Source organism: Erythrolamprus reginae, chromosome 5, assembly GCF_031021105.1.
Source record: "Erythrolamprus reginae isolate rEryReg1 chromosome 5, rEryReg1.hap1, whole genome shotgun sequence".
Classification (NCBI taxonomy): Eukaryota; Metazoa; Chordata; class Lepidosauria; order Squamata; family Dipsadidae; genus Erythrolamprus; species Erythrolamprus reginae.
In genome coordinates this window covers 25,976,157-25,993,638 of record NC_091954.1, presented here as the reverse complement: position 1 = coordinate 25,993,638, position 17,482 = coordinate 25,976,157, and the positions used below count along the sequence as shown (strand labels likewise).

The 17,482-nt window shown below is 39.6% G+C and overlaps 1 protein-coding gene across 8 annotated transcripts in view; it reads right to left on the bottom strand.

Annotated features, from left to right (window-relative positions):
- Positions 1-2,472: 2,472 nt before the first annotated feature.
- The window catches only part of SGMS1 (sphingomyelin synthase 1), a 140,683-nt gene continuing 125,673 nt past the window's right edge, over positions 2,473-17,482 (bottom strand). For all 8 annotated transcript variants that reach the window (XM_070752254.1, XM_070752250.1, XM_070752253.1 and 5 more), the window contains 2 exons: positions 11,837-12,003; positions 2,473-3,762 (listed from right to left, as the gene is read on the bottom strand). In XM_070752254.1, coding sequence (XP_070608355.1) covers positions 3,583-3,762; positions 11,837-12,003 — 347 coding nt within the window. In that variant the 3' untranslated portion in view covers positions 2,473-3,582. The remainder of the gene's footprint in view (positions 3,763-11,836; positions 12,004-17,482) is intronic.

Below are 17,482 nucleotides of genomic sequence, written 5' to 3'. Positions count from 1 at the left end.
ATCTAGATGGCTTCTGTACCTAAGAGAAGATTAGAACTCGGTTCTCCATGCTCATAGTCAAGCACCTTCGCTATACACCATATTGGCTCTCTTTAAGATTATCAACTTACTTAAATTGCTTTCAAAACTCAAACCACATTTTATGTTCAGTAGCTAGAGGGAACCAGCTACTTATATATTTGCCTACATTGTAAAACTATTTCAATTACTTTTGGCTGAATTCCGATGTACATAGAGCTCTTCTTGACATCACTGAGATCAGACTCAAAGTACCCTGCTTCAGACACATTATGCAAAAGCCTAGCTCTCTGGGGAAGACTTTAATGTTGGGAAAAGTGAGGGCAAGGAGAAGGAGAAGACAAGTAGAAAAGTGAATGGATTCAGTTATAATGATAATGAGTGCACTGTTGAGAGGCATAAAGGACCAGGGTTAGGGACAGACTGTCATGGATGAAATCTACTATATGTTCCCTAAGTGTGTATGCTAACGTAACAAACAACATGGTCTAATGGAAGAATCACAAATGCAACAGATGAATTTTATTGATAAGATTTGCCTGTGTATATTTATCTCTTCCATACATTTTTTGCTTTCATAATTTTTTTCTCATTCCTTTAGATGTATTTTAAGAGAAGTGCAAAGTAAGTTTAGAGTTAAAATTGGGAAAGATCTCAGAACAGCCCCCTTTTTTCCCTTGAAGACATTTCGCTTCTCATCCAAGAAGCTTCTTCAGTTCAGTTCAGTTCGAACTAAAGAAGCTTCTTGGATGAGGAGCGAAACATCTTCAAGGAAAAACAAAGAAAGTCCAATTGCCTCTTGAAAAAGCACTTTTGGGACAACCATGACTTGGGTGACTGAGAATCTCCATAGATACCTTAGAATAACTTTTAACTACATAATTAAAATCTGCTTTCCAACTTGGCAATATGCAAAAGGTGGGCAGACGTTGTATAATCGTTCTCAATGGCGTAATTATGAACTGAATAATTATAGCATTTTAAACTATAGGTATTTAAGCCAAATACTTGTTCCAAAATTCAGAGAAATCATAACTCTAGCAAGCTGTAATGTCCTTCCAATATCCAATTTTGAAAGGAAATTGTACAGCATTCAATTTGAACAAAGACTTTGTCCCTGTGGTAAAGAAACTCCTGCAACATTAATTCACATTTTGCCCTTATAAAAATGCCTGTTTATAGCTAACAACTCATTTAGCTAGAATCCCAATCTACCTAGATCCATGTTATTTACAGTTGCTCCTGTCTGGTGGTGATTTTATTTCTCAGAATGTGACTAGATTTTTTTTTTTTAATTTGCTATTTATAAAATACTATTATTTTGTTCTAGAGAACATGTTGGCTTTTAGAGGTTGCAAAGAAGATTGATATTAAAAAGCTAGAAGGACACCCATTATCCGCCATTTATAGAATGATTTGAAGAGCTCTCAATAGTTGGACAAGCTTTTTATCACTTAAAATATTGTCATCGAAATTTGACAATGTAAAGCAACATCTAGGAGAGCCACTTTGGTGTGGTGGTTAAGGCAAGGGGTTAAAAACTGGGAGACTGGGATTTCTAGTTCCATCTTGGATGTAACACCAGCTGCTTTCTCTCTCTCTCAGAGACAGGAAGAATCTTGCCAAGAAAATTGCAGGGTCTTATCCATATAGTTGCCAGAGTTAACAGTGCCTTGAAGACACAAGTATGTACACATGCAGATATGTTCCTTCTATGGTTCCTTCTCCATTTTTCCATTGTTAAGTAGACAATAATAATACATATTATATATTATAATATGGATCAGATGTGTGTTTTTCTGAGCTCTGCTTTATTTATTTTTTTGCTTGTTGCATTTGACAAACTAAGGACACTGCTTCTTTAAAAGCCTTTTATTTTCCTTCACCGTTATTGTTTTACAATACAAATTTCACCTTTTTGAACACACAAAAACCCTACAGAAGATAATTCTGCTTCACGTAAAATACAGAATGAAAATATATATATATATATATATATATATATATATATATATATATTTTTTTTTTTCTTATGTCGGATGACCCTGGTATATTTCCAAGGAACGTCACAGCTCCTCTTTTTTTGCCTATAGGCCCAGCCCAGGGCCACTGCAAGGCAGTAATATATCTATAGCCGACAAACTATATTTTGTATGTGTTAAATGTTTATAGCTTAATCCCTTAATTTTAAATTCCAGCTATAAACATTTAACATATATATATATATATATATATATATATATATATATATATATATATATATATGCTTCTTCATTCTTAAAACAGTATTTTTGTTCTGCAAATTGGCAAGTATATGATAGAATACTTCCCCCCAACAAAATATGTTATGGCAGGATTTAAAATTTTAAGAGTTACATGCAGTTTCTGCAGAAACCTATTTTTAAATAAATCAACTGTTTTTCAACAATATTTTCATTTAGGGATCAGACATTGTTTATAATTTGAATGTATTTTATTTGTTTATATTTTTTATTTGTTTATACTTTGAAAAATAAACTCATAATAAAGAAGTCATGGCTGTTTTCTTGCTATAGTTAAAAATCCATGTATGGAGTAGACATTAAAATAATTTAAATAGTATATTTTATTCTAACCTGCTCACAAAATGTGAACACATGATTATCATATTAGATTTCTCCCCCCCCCCCGCTCAATTCAGTCATCTGAATATTGCAAACAGATTTCCAGTTTAATTTAGATATAAAATTTGATAATGTGTACAATACGTATAATCTTAGTTTTGTGGAATACTTTATTTTAAACAAAAGTTTGTAAAGACTGCCTACTGACCATACTATCAAGACAAGAAAGGCACTAAGAACAGACAAATCTTTCTCCCAAGAAGCATTTTTTTAAAGTTTAACTCTTTTCTCTATCATGTAAAAACCTTTTTATAATTCATTTGAATGCATTATCTTTTGAAAAATAAAGTTAGGAAATACTTAGAAAATCACTTTACAACAGAATAATTTTTTTTTTGCACCGTTTGACACTGTCACTGCAGATTTACAAAATCAATGATTACCAAACCTTTCTGTGTCTATCATTTGTAGCTTCAGTGAAACAGATAGAAAGATTCCTGTATATTTATCCCAGTCAGGTATTTAGAAACCTTCATATAGACAATTGCTAGAAAATGGCTTACAGCCCAATCTTTGGGGCAAGAGATATGAAAATTATGTTTTCCCAAGAAAATAATATGCTTCATTCCCAGATTTGACTGGAAAGACCAGAACTTATGATATAAAAGCATTTGTTTTGTTATGTTGCTGCATCATATACAAAGAAACATGGTGATGAGCAATGCAAATCCATAATCTATTAACAAGAAATGTATACAGTGCATGATAAGTTACTGTAACTTTATTGTTGTCCATCGCAGATCCTTTGGGGGAAAAAAAAAGTTATCACAGTGCTTACCAGGTAAGAGATTAAAGTCAAGATAAGGGTTAAAAGGGACCAGTTCAATTGCTATGGCGTCACGTCTAGGGGAGTTCCGAGCACTTTTAGGCAGTTCTCTCGCTATCTCCTTATTGTTATCTGTTATGTATCGTTCACCAGTTTGCTGTATTTTGCTGACCGGCCCAGATGCAAAGCCTGCCACGAAAAAGGCCAATGATAGGAACGTGGTACAATGCCTTGGACATTCTTTTCAAAGTACTGGAAGGGTCTGTACCACCACACCCGTGCAAGAAGATTAGTCTGAGAAGCTTCTTTTAGCACCTGGGAGGGAAAAATATTATAAATAAGCTATTTAATTTAATTTAATTTATTTAGCTTTTAAGCCGCCCAACTCCTTGCGGACTCTGGGCGACATTCAGTCATAAATAATATAGTACTATACAGTACAAGATAAGCAATAATAAGCAGCATAATAAAAGAGTAATAATATAAAACAGTTAAAAAGAATCCCAAAATACAACATTCATTCAACAAACATTAACATCTCCTGGTCTGGGCTAGTTGTTTGGCGGCCCTCTGCCGGCAGAGCCATATTTTCACAGCCTTTGGGAAGGCCAGGAGGGTGGGGGCAGTACGAGTCTCTGGGGGTATTTGGTTCCCTAGAGCCAGACCTGCCACAGAAAAGGCCCTCTGAGGTGGCCCCACCAATCAGCACTGTTTGGCCAATGGAACCTGGAGAAGGCCGACTCTGTGGGTCCTAGTTGGTCACTGGGAGTTACGTAGCAGATGACGGTCCTGATCCGAAGCCATGTAGGGTTTTATAGGTAATAACCAACACCTTACATTGAGTGATTGTGAGAAGAGTATCCTGATCCAAATAGGGCTGCAACTGGTACACCCAGGGCCGCCGATAGGCCAGTATTACTGCTACTGGCGTCAGGGGCCCGGCCAAATTGAAAAATAGGGGGGAGGCAGTTTAAAATATAATTGGTATGTCGCAAAATAAAGTAGTTTTAAAATGGCGGGGGGGGCAGACACTTAGGCTTTATGGGGCCCCAAAATTCCTAATGGCGGCCCTGGGTACACCAGGCAAACCTGTGCAGAAGGCCCTCCCTAGCCACAGCTGAGAGATGTTGTTCTAATCTCAGCTGTGGGTCTAGGAGGATCCCCAAGTTGTGGACCTGTTCCAAGGGTGTTAATATCCCCCCGCCCAAGAGTCCTTGGGAGGCAATCCCCACAGCCACTCAGTCTTGGTGGGATTGAGTTTGAGCCTGTTAACTCCCATGCAGATCCCATGCAGATTTAGTTAACAACATTCAGAATAATGAATTTATTCTTTAGGAAACCCTGTAAACTTTCTAGTAGCATTCACACTATTGTTAGGTAAAGATTGTCTCATCTGGCCCTTCCTATACAGACCTACTGTTGTCCTTTTTAAAAATAGGATTATTAGAGGAGGTGAAACTATGGCTGGGAGCTCCCTCCATAAACAGTGGTGTTTCTTACTTTTATTTCTAAATACTTCCCTCCCAAAAAACAACACACAATTTATATAAGGCACAAAAGGAAGCAAGTTACAGAACAAGGTTAATGTTAATATTCTAATAACTCTTATTGTAAAAATAGAATGGAATGAAATATAGTAAGACTAATGAAAGAAAGAAGGGAAGGTTGCTTGAGTTTGGCTTCTTATAAATTTTAAATACATGCAAAAATGTACAGACATCTTTTTAATAAATACAAAAATGAACAGACATCTAAACATGTGTATGTACATGATGCCTGTGTGTGTGTGTGTCTATCTTTGTATGTCTGGAATCTCAGGGCCTTAACCAACATAAAAGAGCCAATGGTTAAAAGCACCAGGGTAGAAACCATACGAGACTGTGAATTTTAGTCTTGCCTTAGACATTAAGTGACATTGAGTCACTTTCTTTCAATAGCAAATACAATCAAGTAAAATCCTGAAGTTTTCAATGACAAACTGAATAGATAGAAAGCAAGTAACTTTGATTTCCAACTAGCCTGCAAAATGAGTAAGAAGGAGAGCTAAACTCTCTGCATGCTAAATGCAGCAGAGATTAATAAACTATGACCTATTGATTCAATTTCAGAGTCAGAAGAGATGACAAATAATAATAATAATAATAATAATAATAATAATAATAATAATAATAATAATTTATTGGATTTGTATGCCGCCCCTCTCCGTAGACATCTCTGTAAGGGGATTTTTTTTTTAAAAAAAAACCCATTCTAATAATTATGGTTCACATTGGTTTGCAGTAGGCCATGTGATCAGATATTGTAAGAGTTATTTAAGACATGAGTAACTGCAGACCTTAAGAGCCATGGTGGTTAGAATGCAGCATTGCAGGTTAACTCTACCAACTGCCAGCAGTTCAATTCTTACCGGCTCAAGGTTGACTCAAGCCTTCCATCATTCCGAGGTCGGTATAAAGATTGTTGCTGACTTTGTAAACAGCCTAGAGAGGGTTGTAAAACACTGTGAAGTGTATACAAGTCTAAATGCTATTGCTATTAACTGCACTTTTACTTACTGCCAAAACCATATGCTTCACCCTAACCCTCAATACAGGATTTTTCTGCAAAGTGGAAAAATGCCATTCTTGGGCTTCTAAATTATGTACACTTAACACATTTACTTTCCAAAAGAGGTCTTAGTTCTTCTTTCAGATAACACATCAGAAATCCTGAAAGATGATCTTCAACTGTCTTGTTTACCCTTGCCTCCTAGTTTGAGGAAGTTCAATTACCTTTAAAGTTACACTGAAGTACATAACTTCATAACTAACAGGGAGCAGATCAATATTCATTCATTTAGAATAGAATACAATACAATAGAATACAATAGAATTTTTATTGGCCAAGTGTGATTGGACACACAAGGAATTTGTCTTGGTGCATATGCTCTCAGCATACATAAAAGAAAAAGATACATTTGTCAAGAATCATGTGGTACAACACTTAATGATTGTCATAGGGGTCAAATAAGCAATGAAGAAACAATCAATATTAATAACAATCTTAGGATACAAGCAACAGGTTACAGTCATACAGCCCTAAGTGGGAGGAAAAGGATGATAGGAATTATGAGAAAAACTAGTAGAATAGAAGTGCAGATTTAGTAAAAAGTCTGACAGTGTTGAGGGAATTATTTGTTTAGTAGAGTGATGGCGTTCAGGAAAAAACTGTTCTTGTGTCTAGTTGTCTTGGTGTGCAGTGCTCTGTAGCAACGTTTTGAGGGTAGGAGTTGAAACAGTTTATGTCCAGGATGTGAGGGGTCAGTAAATATTTTCCCCGCCCTCTTTTTGACTCGTGCAGTATACAGGGTATACAAGGACCTTTCAGAATATACAGGGTATATACAGGGTATACACAGGGTATACAGTATACAAGGACCTTTCAGAATATATTTTTATCACTTGCATCATGTTATTATGGGATTAAGTCTTATGACTAAATTCGAGATGACGATATTGCCACCAAAAGCTAATTTGTCAAATGATCTGTTACTGTTAAACAGAGACCATTATCAAGGAAATAATAATGGACTTAGTCTTATGACACATATAGCACTTACTAAAAAAATTTTCCCCTGATGAACAAAAAACAAGTCTAATTATAAAATTCAAAGTTATAAAATAGATGAGTTTACTGTGCATGTTGTTTATTTAATAGGATAGCACTTTTCTACTTTAGGAACAATCTTTCCCCTTCCACAATTCTTGCAGAAATCTTTTTGTGGGTGACTCATATGAGGCATTCAGCTATCAGCTGTGTGATGGGTTTATAACTCATGGCTTCCCAACTTCCTGAAATGGGTCTTTCACTTTTTCTTCCTCCCAGCTACCTTAGTATGACTAACGCATGTGAAAACAGTGACTTGTTACCCAATATCCAGCAGATCAATTCCCCAAATAATTTGGGAAGAGGGAAGAGGGCTCCAGTTTCTACAAAAAAAGGTTTGTGCACAGATAAATATCATGGCTTTATCCACTGCCCCAATTCTTGTCCAGCTCTTTACACATAGTCCTTGACTTAATTATTTATTAGATTTGTATGCTGCCCCTCTCCGTAGACTCGGGGCGGCTAACAACAATAATAAAACAGCATATAACAAATCTAATATTTAATAACTAAAAACCCTTATTAAAAACCAAACATACACACAAACATACCATACATAAATTGTATAGGCCTGTGGGGAAAGGGATATCTCAATTCCCCCATGCCTGACGACAGAGGTGGATTTTAAGGAGCTTATGAAAGGCAAGGAGGGTGGGGGCAGTCCTGATCTCTGGGGAGAGCTGGTTCCAGAGAGTCAGGGCCGCCACAGAGAAGGCTCTTCCCCTGGGTCCCGCCAAATGACATTGTTTAGTCGACGAGACCTGGAGAAGACCCACTCTGTGGGACCTAACTGGTTGCTGGGATTTGTGCGGCAGAAGGCAGTCCCGGAGATATTCTGGTTCGATGCCATGAAGGGCTTTATAGGTCATAACCAACACTTTGAATTGTGACCGGAAACTGATCAGCAACCAATGCAGACTGCGGAGTGTTGGTGTAACATGGGCATACCTAGGGAAGCCCATGATTGCTCTCGCAGCTGCATTCTGCACGATCTGAAGTTTCCGAACATTTTTCAAGGGTAGCCCCATGTAGAGAGCATTACAGTAGTCGAGCCTCAAGGTGATGAGGGCATGAGTGACTGTGAGCAGTGACTCCTGCAACTGGTGCACCAGGCGAACCTGGGCAAACGCCCGCCTTGCCACAGCTGAAAGATGTTTCTCTAATGTGAGCTGTGGATCTAGGAAGACGCCCAAGTTGCAGACCCTCTCTGAGGGGGTCAATGGTTCCCCCCCTCAGGGTGATGGATGGACAGATGGAATTGTCCCTGGGAGGCAAAACTCACAGCCACTCCGTCTTATCAGGGTTGAGTTTGAGTCTGTTGACACCCATCCAGCCCCTAACAGCCTCCAGGCACTGGCACATCACATCCACTGCTTCATTGACTGGACATGGGGTGGAGATGTACAACTGGGTATCATCCGCATACTGATGATACCTCACCCCATGCCCTTGGATGATCTCTCCCACTTAGGACAACGACTGAGCCCAAAATTTCTATTGCTAAGCGAGACACTTGTTCAGTGAATTTTGTCCCATTCTGGGGGTGGGGCCAGTGTTGGGACGGGATAGTTGTTCCCTGCAAAATTACTACAACAGAACGATATGGTGAAATGTCTCAAATAAAAATTAATAAAGATAAAACAAAACTTTTAGTTAAGAACATGACAGAAACAAAACAAAACAAGAACTAGGTGGATAGTTAAATGTGCAAATTGTCAAGAAAGTAAGATATCTGGGGATCCAACTATCAGCAAGATGTAAGAAAGACAACTATATCAAATTAAATAAACAAATAGAGAAAGACTTAGATAAATGAAAAAATCTCCAGATATCACTGGGTGGATTTGGACTTCCGAATTGGGAGATTTATTACCAAGCAGCAGTATTGACATGGATGAGAGAATGGATTTTATTAAGAAATCAAATAATTTTGATACTTCAAGGACACGACTTGCAGATATGCTGGCATGCATTTATATAGTATGGGAGAAATAAAATACATAGTTATTTCCAGAAATACTATATTAGGGATTCATTATATTTAGTATGGGGAAAAATAAAAGGGAAATATTATATGACCATGCCCAGTTGGATATCAATGATAGAAGCATTAACTCATCCAAACAGGGTGAATTGGCAGAATATACTACTATATAAGGATATTTTGACAGATGAAGGGAAGATGAAATCAATTCAAGAATTAAAGGAACAAGGAATCATAATGGACTATTTTATGAGACTATAAATTCAGACAAGGTATGTAAAAGATAGTAAGGCAGAGAATATTATGCTGGAGAAGACTGAATTAGGTGAAATATTAATAGGTGTAGATGAGAATTTGATCAAGAAACTATATACAGAGTTCGCTCGATTTTCACGGGGGATGTGTTCTGAGAACGCCCGCGAAAGTCGAATTTCCGCGAAGTAGAGATGCGGAAGTAAATACACCATTTTTGGCTATGGACAGTATCACAAGCCATCCCTTAACACTTTAAACCCCTAAATTACCATTTCCCATTCCCTTAACAACCATTTACTCGCCATTATTACTGGTATTCACCATTGAATAAGACACTTAGTAATCCTGATATTTATAAACATAATTATTTATTAACAATAATTGGTTTTTTTTGTTATTTATTTGCAAAAATTATTAGTTTGGCGATGATAGATGATGTCATTGGGCGGGAAAAACCATGGTATAGAAAAAAAAACCCGCAAAGTATTTTTTAATTTATATTTTTTGAAAAACCGTGGTATAGGCTATTCGTGAAGTTCGAACCCGCGAAAATCGAGGGAACACTGTACCGCATTTTTCAGTGTATAAGATGCACCGGTGTATAAAACACACCTAGATTTTAGAGGAGGAAAACAAGGTAAAAAGTATTCTGAACCAAATGGTGTAATATTATATTGCTTAATAAAATACCAGTGTAGCAGAATACTTTTTACAACCATGTATACTTTTTAAAACCATGTACAATTTTTACAAACTTAAAACTTGACAGCTTCAAAACTTCTGGACTTCAACTCCCAGAATTCCTCCACCAGTCATGCTAACTCAGAAATGGGAATTGAAGGCCACAAGCCTTAAACTTGCCAGGTTTGAAGACCCTTGCACTCCTAACCCCTAAGTCTGGGGTCTTCAAATTTGACAGCTTTAAGGGGTTTTTTTTTGAATATTATACAATCATATATGACTACTTGTAATTTATTATTCACTTCACATTTCTGTAATCTTAGACAGCAAAATTCATTTTTATTGTTAGAACAGATAAAAAGATCTGTGCTCCTTGTTATCAAAATCTGAGTGGAAGTGAGGACTCCACTAATCCTGGTGCTGGTAAGCAGAGGCAGAATTCTTTTTTTCTTGTTTTCCTCCCCTAAAATTAAGGTGCGTCTTATATTCCAGTGCATTTTATACTCCGAAAAATACAGTAGTTACAAACTGAAGTACACTGAGCACAAAAATAAAAGATTAGGAGTGATAAAGAAATGAAGTAACCCAGATGACAAAATTAGAATGAGGAGGTAGCATTTTTAAAGTGTATACCAATAATTAAAAGTTAAGGATTATAAACATTTTTTAAAATATTATAAAAAGAGAAGAGAGTCCAAAAAATATAATTATTTAGTAATATATTATCAGTCTATTTAATATAAGATATATTGGAATTGAAATCACTCAAAGAAAGACTTAGAGGGGAAAGGGGGAAGTAGTTGGAAAAAGGAAGAGTTGGGGTGGAGAGAGGAGGGAAGGAAGGAGAGAAGGAAAGTAGATGGAAGAATTGGAGAGAGTGAGAAGGGAATGAGAAAGAAAAAGAATAGACTGACAAATTTATTAATATGACAGAAGTGCAGATAACAAAATACGAGAGATTAGATAGAATTATGTAATTATGTATGTTATTGATATCATTCTTTTTTAAAGGTATATACATTGATATATGTATGGATGTGGAGTTTAAAAAATAAAATAAAAATATTACCAAAAAAAGAGAATATTGTCCCATTCTACGACCTTTCTTGCCATAGCTGTTAAGTGAATCACCACAATTGTTCATTTAGTAACATGGTTGTTAACTGAATCTGGCTTCTCCATTGACTTTGGTAGTCAGAAGATTGCAAATAGCAATAGCAATAGCACTTAGATTTATGTACCGCTTCATAGTGCTTTACAGCCCTATCTAAGCGGTTTATAAAATCAACCTATTGCCCCCAACAATCTAAGTCTTCATTTTTTTCCACCTCAGAGGGACGGATGGCTAAGTCAACCTATATCTTACTGAGATTCGATCTGCCAAACTGCTGGCAGCCTGCAATACTGCACTCTAACTACTGCGCCACCTTGGCTCTTAAAGAGGATCACAATACTGCAGGACACTGCAACTATCCTAAATATGAGTCAACGGCCAAACATCTGAATTTTGAGCATATGACTATGAGGATGCTGCAATGGTCATAAGTATGAAAAACGGGCATAAGTCACTCTTTTCATGCCATTGTAATTTTGAACTGTCACTGAATATAGTGTAAATCGAGGCCTACCTGCATTTTAATCGTAACCTAAGAAAAACTTAATCCTTCAAACAAGAGATTAAACTATACATGAGTTACTGTAGGAAGGAGGGATGCAGTCAGAAAAAAAGCTTGTGCTGAAATGATCGTTATACCTGGGCTGGACTTGAGCAAGCTAAATCCAGATAATAATACATTTTTAACAGAGGAAAGAAAAGAAACTCACTTGTTGATTGGCCATGGTATGATACCACCAGAAAAGTCTTGTAGTGATGTAGTAAGCTACCACGACATCCACAGTGTAGTGATCATGAGCTAAAAGAATACAGAACATCCCGACTAAGCTGAGAGACCAGCAAATCCAATGATACCACCAGAACCGCCGAGGTGAATCTGAAAATAAGGAAAAACACAGGGGCCTTAATTCATGAATCACTTACAACACAAAATATCTTCATGCACAGAAATTAAAGGGTTTGCTATTCTGAAAAGATCATTCCCAAGTAGAATGCGGGTGAGCCATGGTGGTGCAGTGGTTAGAATGTAGTATTGCAGGCTTGCGCTGCACTCCACTGCCAGTTCAATCCTGACCAGCTCTAGATTGACTCAGCCTTCCATTTTTGCAAGATTGGTAAAACGAGGACCCAGATTGTGGACGGCCATATGCTTACTCTGCAAACCGCTTATAAAAGGCTGTAAAGCACAATGAAGTGGTATATAAGCCTAAGTGCTTATTGCAACTAATATGCAGAAAAGCAAGGGGCATAACAGCAATCTTCACATACTTGAGGAGCTGTCATAAAGAACATGGTCTGGACTAATTCTTCGTAGCTCATGGATAGATGCTTTGTAGAGGGGGATTCAAAATCAAATGAAGGGAGAATTTGCTGACTGTAAGAGTTGTTAAGCGAGGAATGGGGAACTATGGCTCATGCTGGCTCATGAATTTTGGGAGTTGATAATCCACTTTGATAAACATGGAGTTTTTTTGGAAAAGATTGTCACCATTCAAATGAGATCTCAATTGCAGATATGTATTTTTTAATGTCATTACAGTGTTGGCTTGCTTTTTCATAATCCAAATATTGGATTACAAATTCTCTATTTCCAAACCCATATATTTCCCCAACCAAGTTGAGAGGGCTAGTATATGTCCAGCATATTTTTTTGGGGAAAAAGAGTAACTAAGATATTTATCCTTCTTTCTATTCTCTGGCAATTTATGCTCTTGTGTAATTTATAAGGCTCTGCCATGCTGTATTACTGAGGAAGGGCAAAAAGAATGGAGAATACTTTGGTTAAAAAACTTTTCTAAGAGTTGAACCTCCATAGCATTTCAAATTGAAGTTTGCAAAGTTTGGAACAGTATCAAGATCAAAGCAAGTGAATGGAATGGACTTTCTAAGGATAAAATAAAGGATTAATCTCTCATTCCTATTACTCCTTGAAAAATATTAAAATTCCCTCTTACTGGAATATGATTACCAATTGATGCAATTTTTGATGTACAAAATTTTTTTATGGGTGAACTAAATGCTTTCGGTATTAATGCTTCATTTATTATGAATATTTTATTATATCTAATAATAGATATTTAATTTATAAGCATTCCATTTTAAATGCAAGCTCGGTTGACCCTGTAGAGTACTTTCATGAATGACATTTTAACAAGTCAGCTATATACAGCAATAATTGGATTGCTAATTTTTGTAATTTAAATAAAATGTTCAATTTATAGCACAGCTTGATTTTTGGGGTTAATCTCATTTATGCACTTTCTGTCCCTGAATTAATTTCTCTGTGCATATTCTAAAAATGACTGCATGGAATCAATAGAAATTATTCCTCCTGATCTTGAAATTCTTTAGAATGTACTCCACAGAGGTCTTTCCAACCTTATGGAGCAGATTTGGAGGGAGCGTACAAGAAATAAAATTTCCTCCCCCACATTCTGCTGATGGGAAGTTTTTATTGGTGAAGGAAGACCAGTATCTTATTGTTGTGGTTAGCTCTGGCCTAGCTCCTGCCCCAAGGACTGTGGATGTGGGGGAGACATCCACATGCTGCAGGCCTGTTTTGCCCTCGGGTGGAATCTGCTGATGAAGGTTCCTCTGACCAAGAAGACATGAGTGACAGGGAGGAGGAGAGTGGGGCAGACAGCTCAGAAGGAGATCAATTATCTAGCTCCTCCTTGGATTCAGAACAAGAGTTAATGATACAGCCACGCATGTGGAGAGCAATGCATAGGCAACAACAACTGAGAGATTATTATCAAAGAAAATGAGGCCACCTGTGGTTGGGTGGGGCTGTGGTAATTAGTGAGGCTGCTATAAATAGCAGCCTGTGGGTTTGGCCATTGTGGAGGATTATCTGATCGTTGTGTTTCGTGACTGCTTTACTGACTTTGACCTTTTGTGTGCTTATTTTTCCCCGCTTTGAAACTAAACCAGAGCAAAGTGTGCTTCACTTTGTGAAAGAAGAAGGACTGTGAATTGCCTCACAGCTGCAAGCTAAGTATCTCAGAACTGATAAGGGACTTGTACAAATTACCAGTTTGTTTGGAGACTAGTGCTCTTTGCTATACCAAAAGAGGGCTTAGTTTAAGTGAATTTTCATTCTAAAAAACATTTGTTTTGAATTTTCAAACGTGTGTGTGTCTGAAATTTGTACCTGTGAATTTTTGGGAGGAGTCTACCAGAGAACCCGACAGAACACTTATGAGATGACAAATAATTTAAAAGTGTCACTTCTTGCTAATGAAGAACAGAAGCCAGTATAGGTTGTTCTCAATTAACAGTGATAACTGAAACCAGCAATTGCATTGCTAAGCAATGCAGTAGCAAAGCATGATTTTATATGACTACGCTAACTTACCACAGCAGTTTTGGCAGTCCCAGTTGCTGTCATTAGGCAAAGTGGCCCGGGGTCATCAGGTGATCATCACTTGCAACCTCCCACTGGTTTCTGCATTGGGTTTGCTTGTCGGAAGTCAGTTGGGAAGGTCGCAAATGGAAATCACATAGCAATAGCACTTAAGACTTATACACTGCTTTGTAGTGCTTTACAGCCCTCTCAAAGCTATTTACAGAGTCAGCACATTGTCATTTTACCAGCCTCGGAAGAAGGCTGAGTCACCCTTGAGCCAGTCAGGAGTGAACTGCAGTTAATCAGCAGAATTAATTTAATTAAATTAAATTTATTACATTTATAAGCCGTCCAACTCCTATCAGACTCTGGGCGGTGAACAACAATGTAAAGAGTATAAAACAGACAATATAAATAGCAAAAAACAGTATAAAATAGGCGTTGATTGCTTACCTGAACGCCTCTTCTCGTACGGTGAGCGGGTACAGCAGTCACATGGGTTGCTCATGTCCAATCCGGTGGAACTGAGCCTAGTATTAAAAAAGCTTGCCGGATCCGCCCCTTCCCCAGAATTCGCGAATCCATAGACTAGGCTCAGTTGTGAAGCTCTGTAGTGTTCAACTCTCATTGTTAGAGGAAGAAAGGTATAGAAAGGTAAAGAAAACACATACAAGGGCGGGAAGTGACTGCTGTACCCGCTCACCGTACGAGAAGAGGCGTTCAGGTAAGCAATCAACGCCTATTCTCCGTACTGAAGGAGCGGGTCCAGCAGTCACATGGGACATACCCAATAGATGGTCCCTAGGGTGGGATTAGCTTGCTATCGTGAGAGATAACGGATTGGAGTACCCTTCTGCCGAAGGCAGCGTCCGCTGAAGCATAAGAATCAATTTTGTAGTGCCTGATGAAGGAATTTGGCGAGGCCCAAGTGGCTGCTTTGCAGACCTCCTCCAACGGGGCTTGAGTCGCCCAAGCGGCCGAGGTGGCTGCGCTCCTGGTGGAATGCGCAGTGATGTTCCTTGGAACTGAGAGGGAGGCCGACTCATAGGCCTTAGATATAGTCCCTCTGATCCAACGGCCTATTACTGTTGAAGACACTTTTGCCCCCATGACTCTGGGATGATAGGCTACAAAAAGTGCTTCTGACCTCCGAAAGGGTCCTGTGCGTTGGATATATATTCTCAGTGCTCTGGTGAGATCCAGGGTGTGCCATCTAATTGCCAAGGGATGGTCTCGTTGGAGGCAGAAGGAAGGTAGGACAATATCCTGAGATCTGTGGAACATGGAACTGACCTTGGGTAAGAAGGTGGGGTCCAGTCGCAAGACTACCTTGTCCTGATGGAATTGACAAAGGTCCTGCCTGATTGAGAGGGCAGCCAGCTCCGAAATGCGTCGGGCAGAGGTAATAGCCACCAGGAAAGCTACCTTAAAGGATAGGTACCTGAGGGACGCCGATTTTAGGGGTTCGTATGGTGCCTGCGTGAGGGAATGGAGAACCCGTGGCAAATCCCAGGATGGATACCTGTGGACCTTGGAAGGTCTGAGGTTGGCTATGCCCTTGAGGAATTCCTGAACTTCAGGGAGGGATCGGAGAGGCTGTCTGCGGGGACCCCCTAGGACAGATGAAATGGCTGCCAGATGACGCCGGAGGGTGCTGGTGGAAAGCCCTTTATGGAAGCCTTGCATAAGGAAGGAAATAATTCTGTGTATGGGGATGCACAGAGGGGAGAGACCTTCCTGTAGACACCACTGGTGAAACTTGGACCACGTGTGGTCGTAGATTCGATTGGTCGAGCCCCTTCTGGCCTTTAAAATGACCTCCACTGAATCGGAGTCATGCCCACGCAGTTCTAAATCTCTCCTGATAACAGCCAGGCGGTGAGGTGGAACCACTCCGGGTCTGGATGGAAAGAGGCCCCCTGCCGCAGCATATCCCCCGAAACGGGGAGTCGCCAAGGGTCCTGGACGGACAGCTGTTGGAGATCCGCGAACCAGGGCCGGCGGGGCCAATGAGGGGCGATTAAGATTACTCGGGCCCTCTCGGTGAGGACCTTGTGAATCACGTCCGGGAGGATTGGAATTGGAGGAAATGCGTAGAGTAGGCCTGGAGGCCATGGGCTCCGGAGGGCATTGATTGCTTCCGCTCCCGGGGATGGAAATCTGGAATAGAAGCGAGGGAGTTGGGCGTTCGCATTGGTCGCGAAGAGATCCAGAACTGGTAGGCCGAATCTGAGGGTGATTTGATGGAACAGGTCTTGATGGAGGTTCCACTCTCCTGGGTCTATCGTCGCTCGGGATAGCCAATCCGCCTGGACGTTGAGACTCCCCGAGATGTGATCGGCTAGGAGCGACTGGAGATGTTTTTCCGCCCAAAGGCCCAACTTGAGGGCCTCCCTCATGAGAGCCTTGGATCTCGTGCCCCCCTGTCTGCAGATATGGCTTTTTGTGGCAATGTTGTCGGTGAGAATGAGAACGTGCCGGTTGGGAATGCGAGGAGAGAAATGCTTCAGAGCCAGGGAAACGGCTCTTAACTCTAGCCAATTGATTGGCCTGGAAGCTTCCTCCGGGGACCACGTGCCCTGGGCTATCATCCCCTGGGCGTGGGCGCCCCATCCCGATAGACTGGCATCTGTGGTGATGACAAATTGATCCGGGCACCTGAACGGGGATCCTCTGTCCATGGCCGGAGACTTCCACCACTTGAAGGATCTGCGAACACTCAGTGGGATGACAATGCGTCGATTTGAGTTGCTGTGCCCCGATCTCTGAAAAGGCAACAGAAGCCACTGGAGTTCCCTAGCATGAAGGCGAGCCCAGGGAATGATGCCTATGCATGACACCATCTTCCCCAAAAGGGAAGATAGAGTAACTATGGATACTGAAGGATTAGATAAAACGTTAGAAATTAACTCCACTATGCTGAGTTTTCTCTCGGGAGAGAGAAAAACCTGGGAAGATTTTGAATCAATAATGGATCCCAGGTGAGGAATGGAAGTGGAAGGTTGGA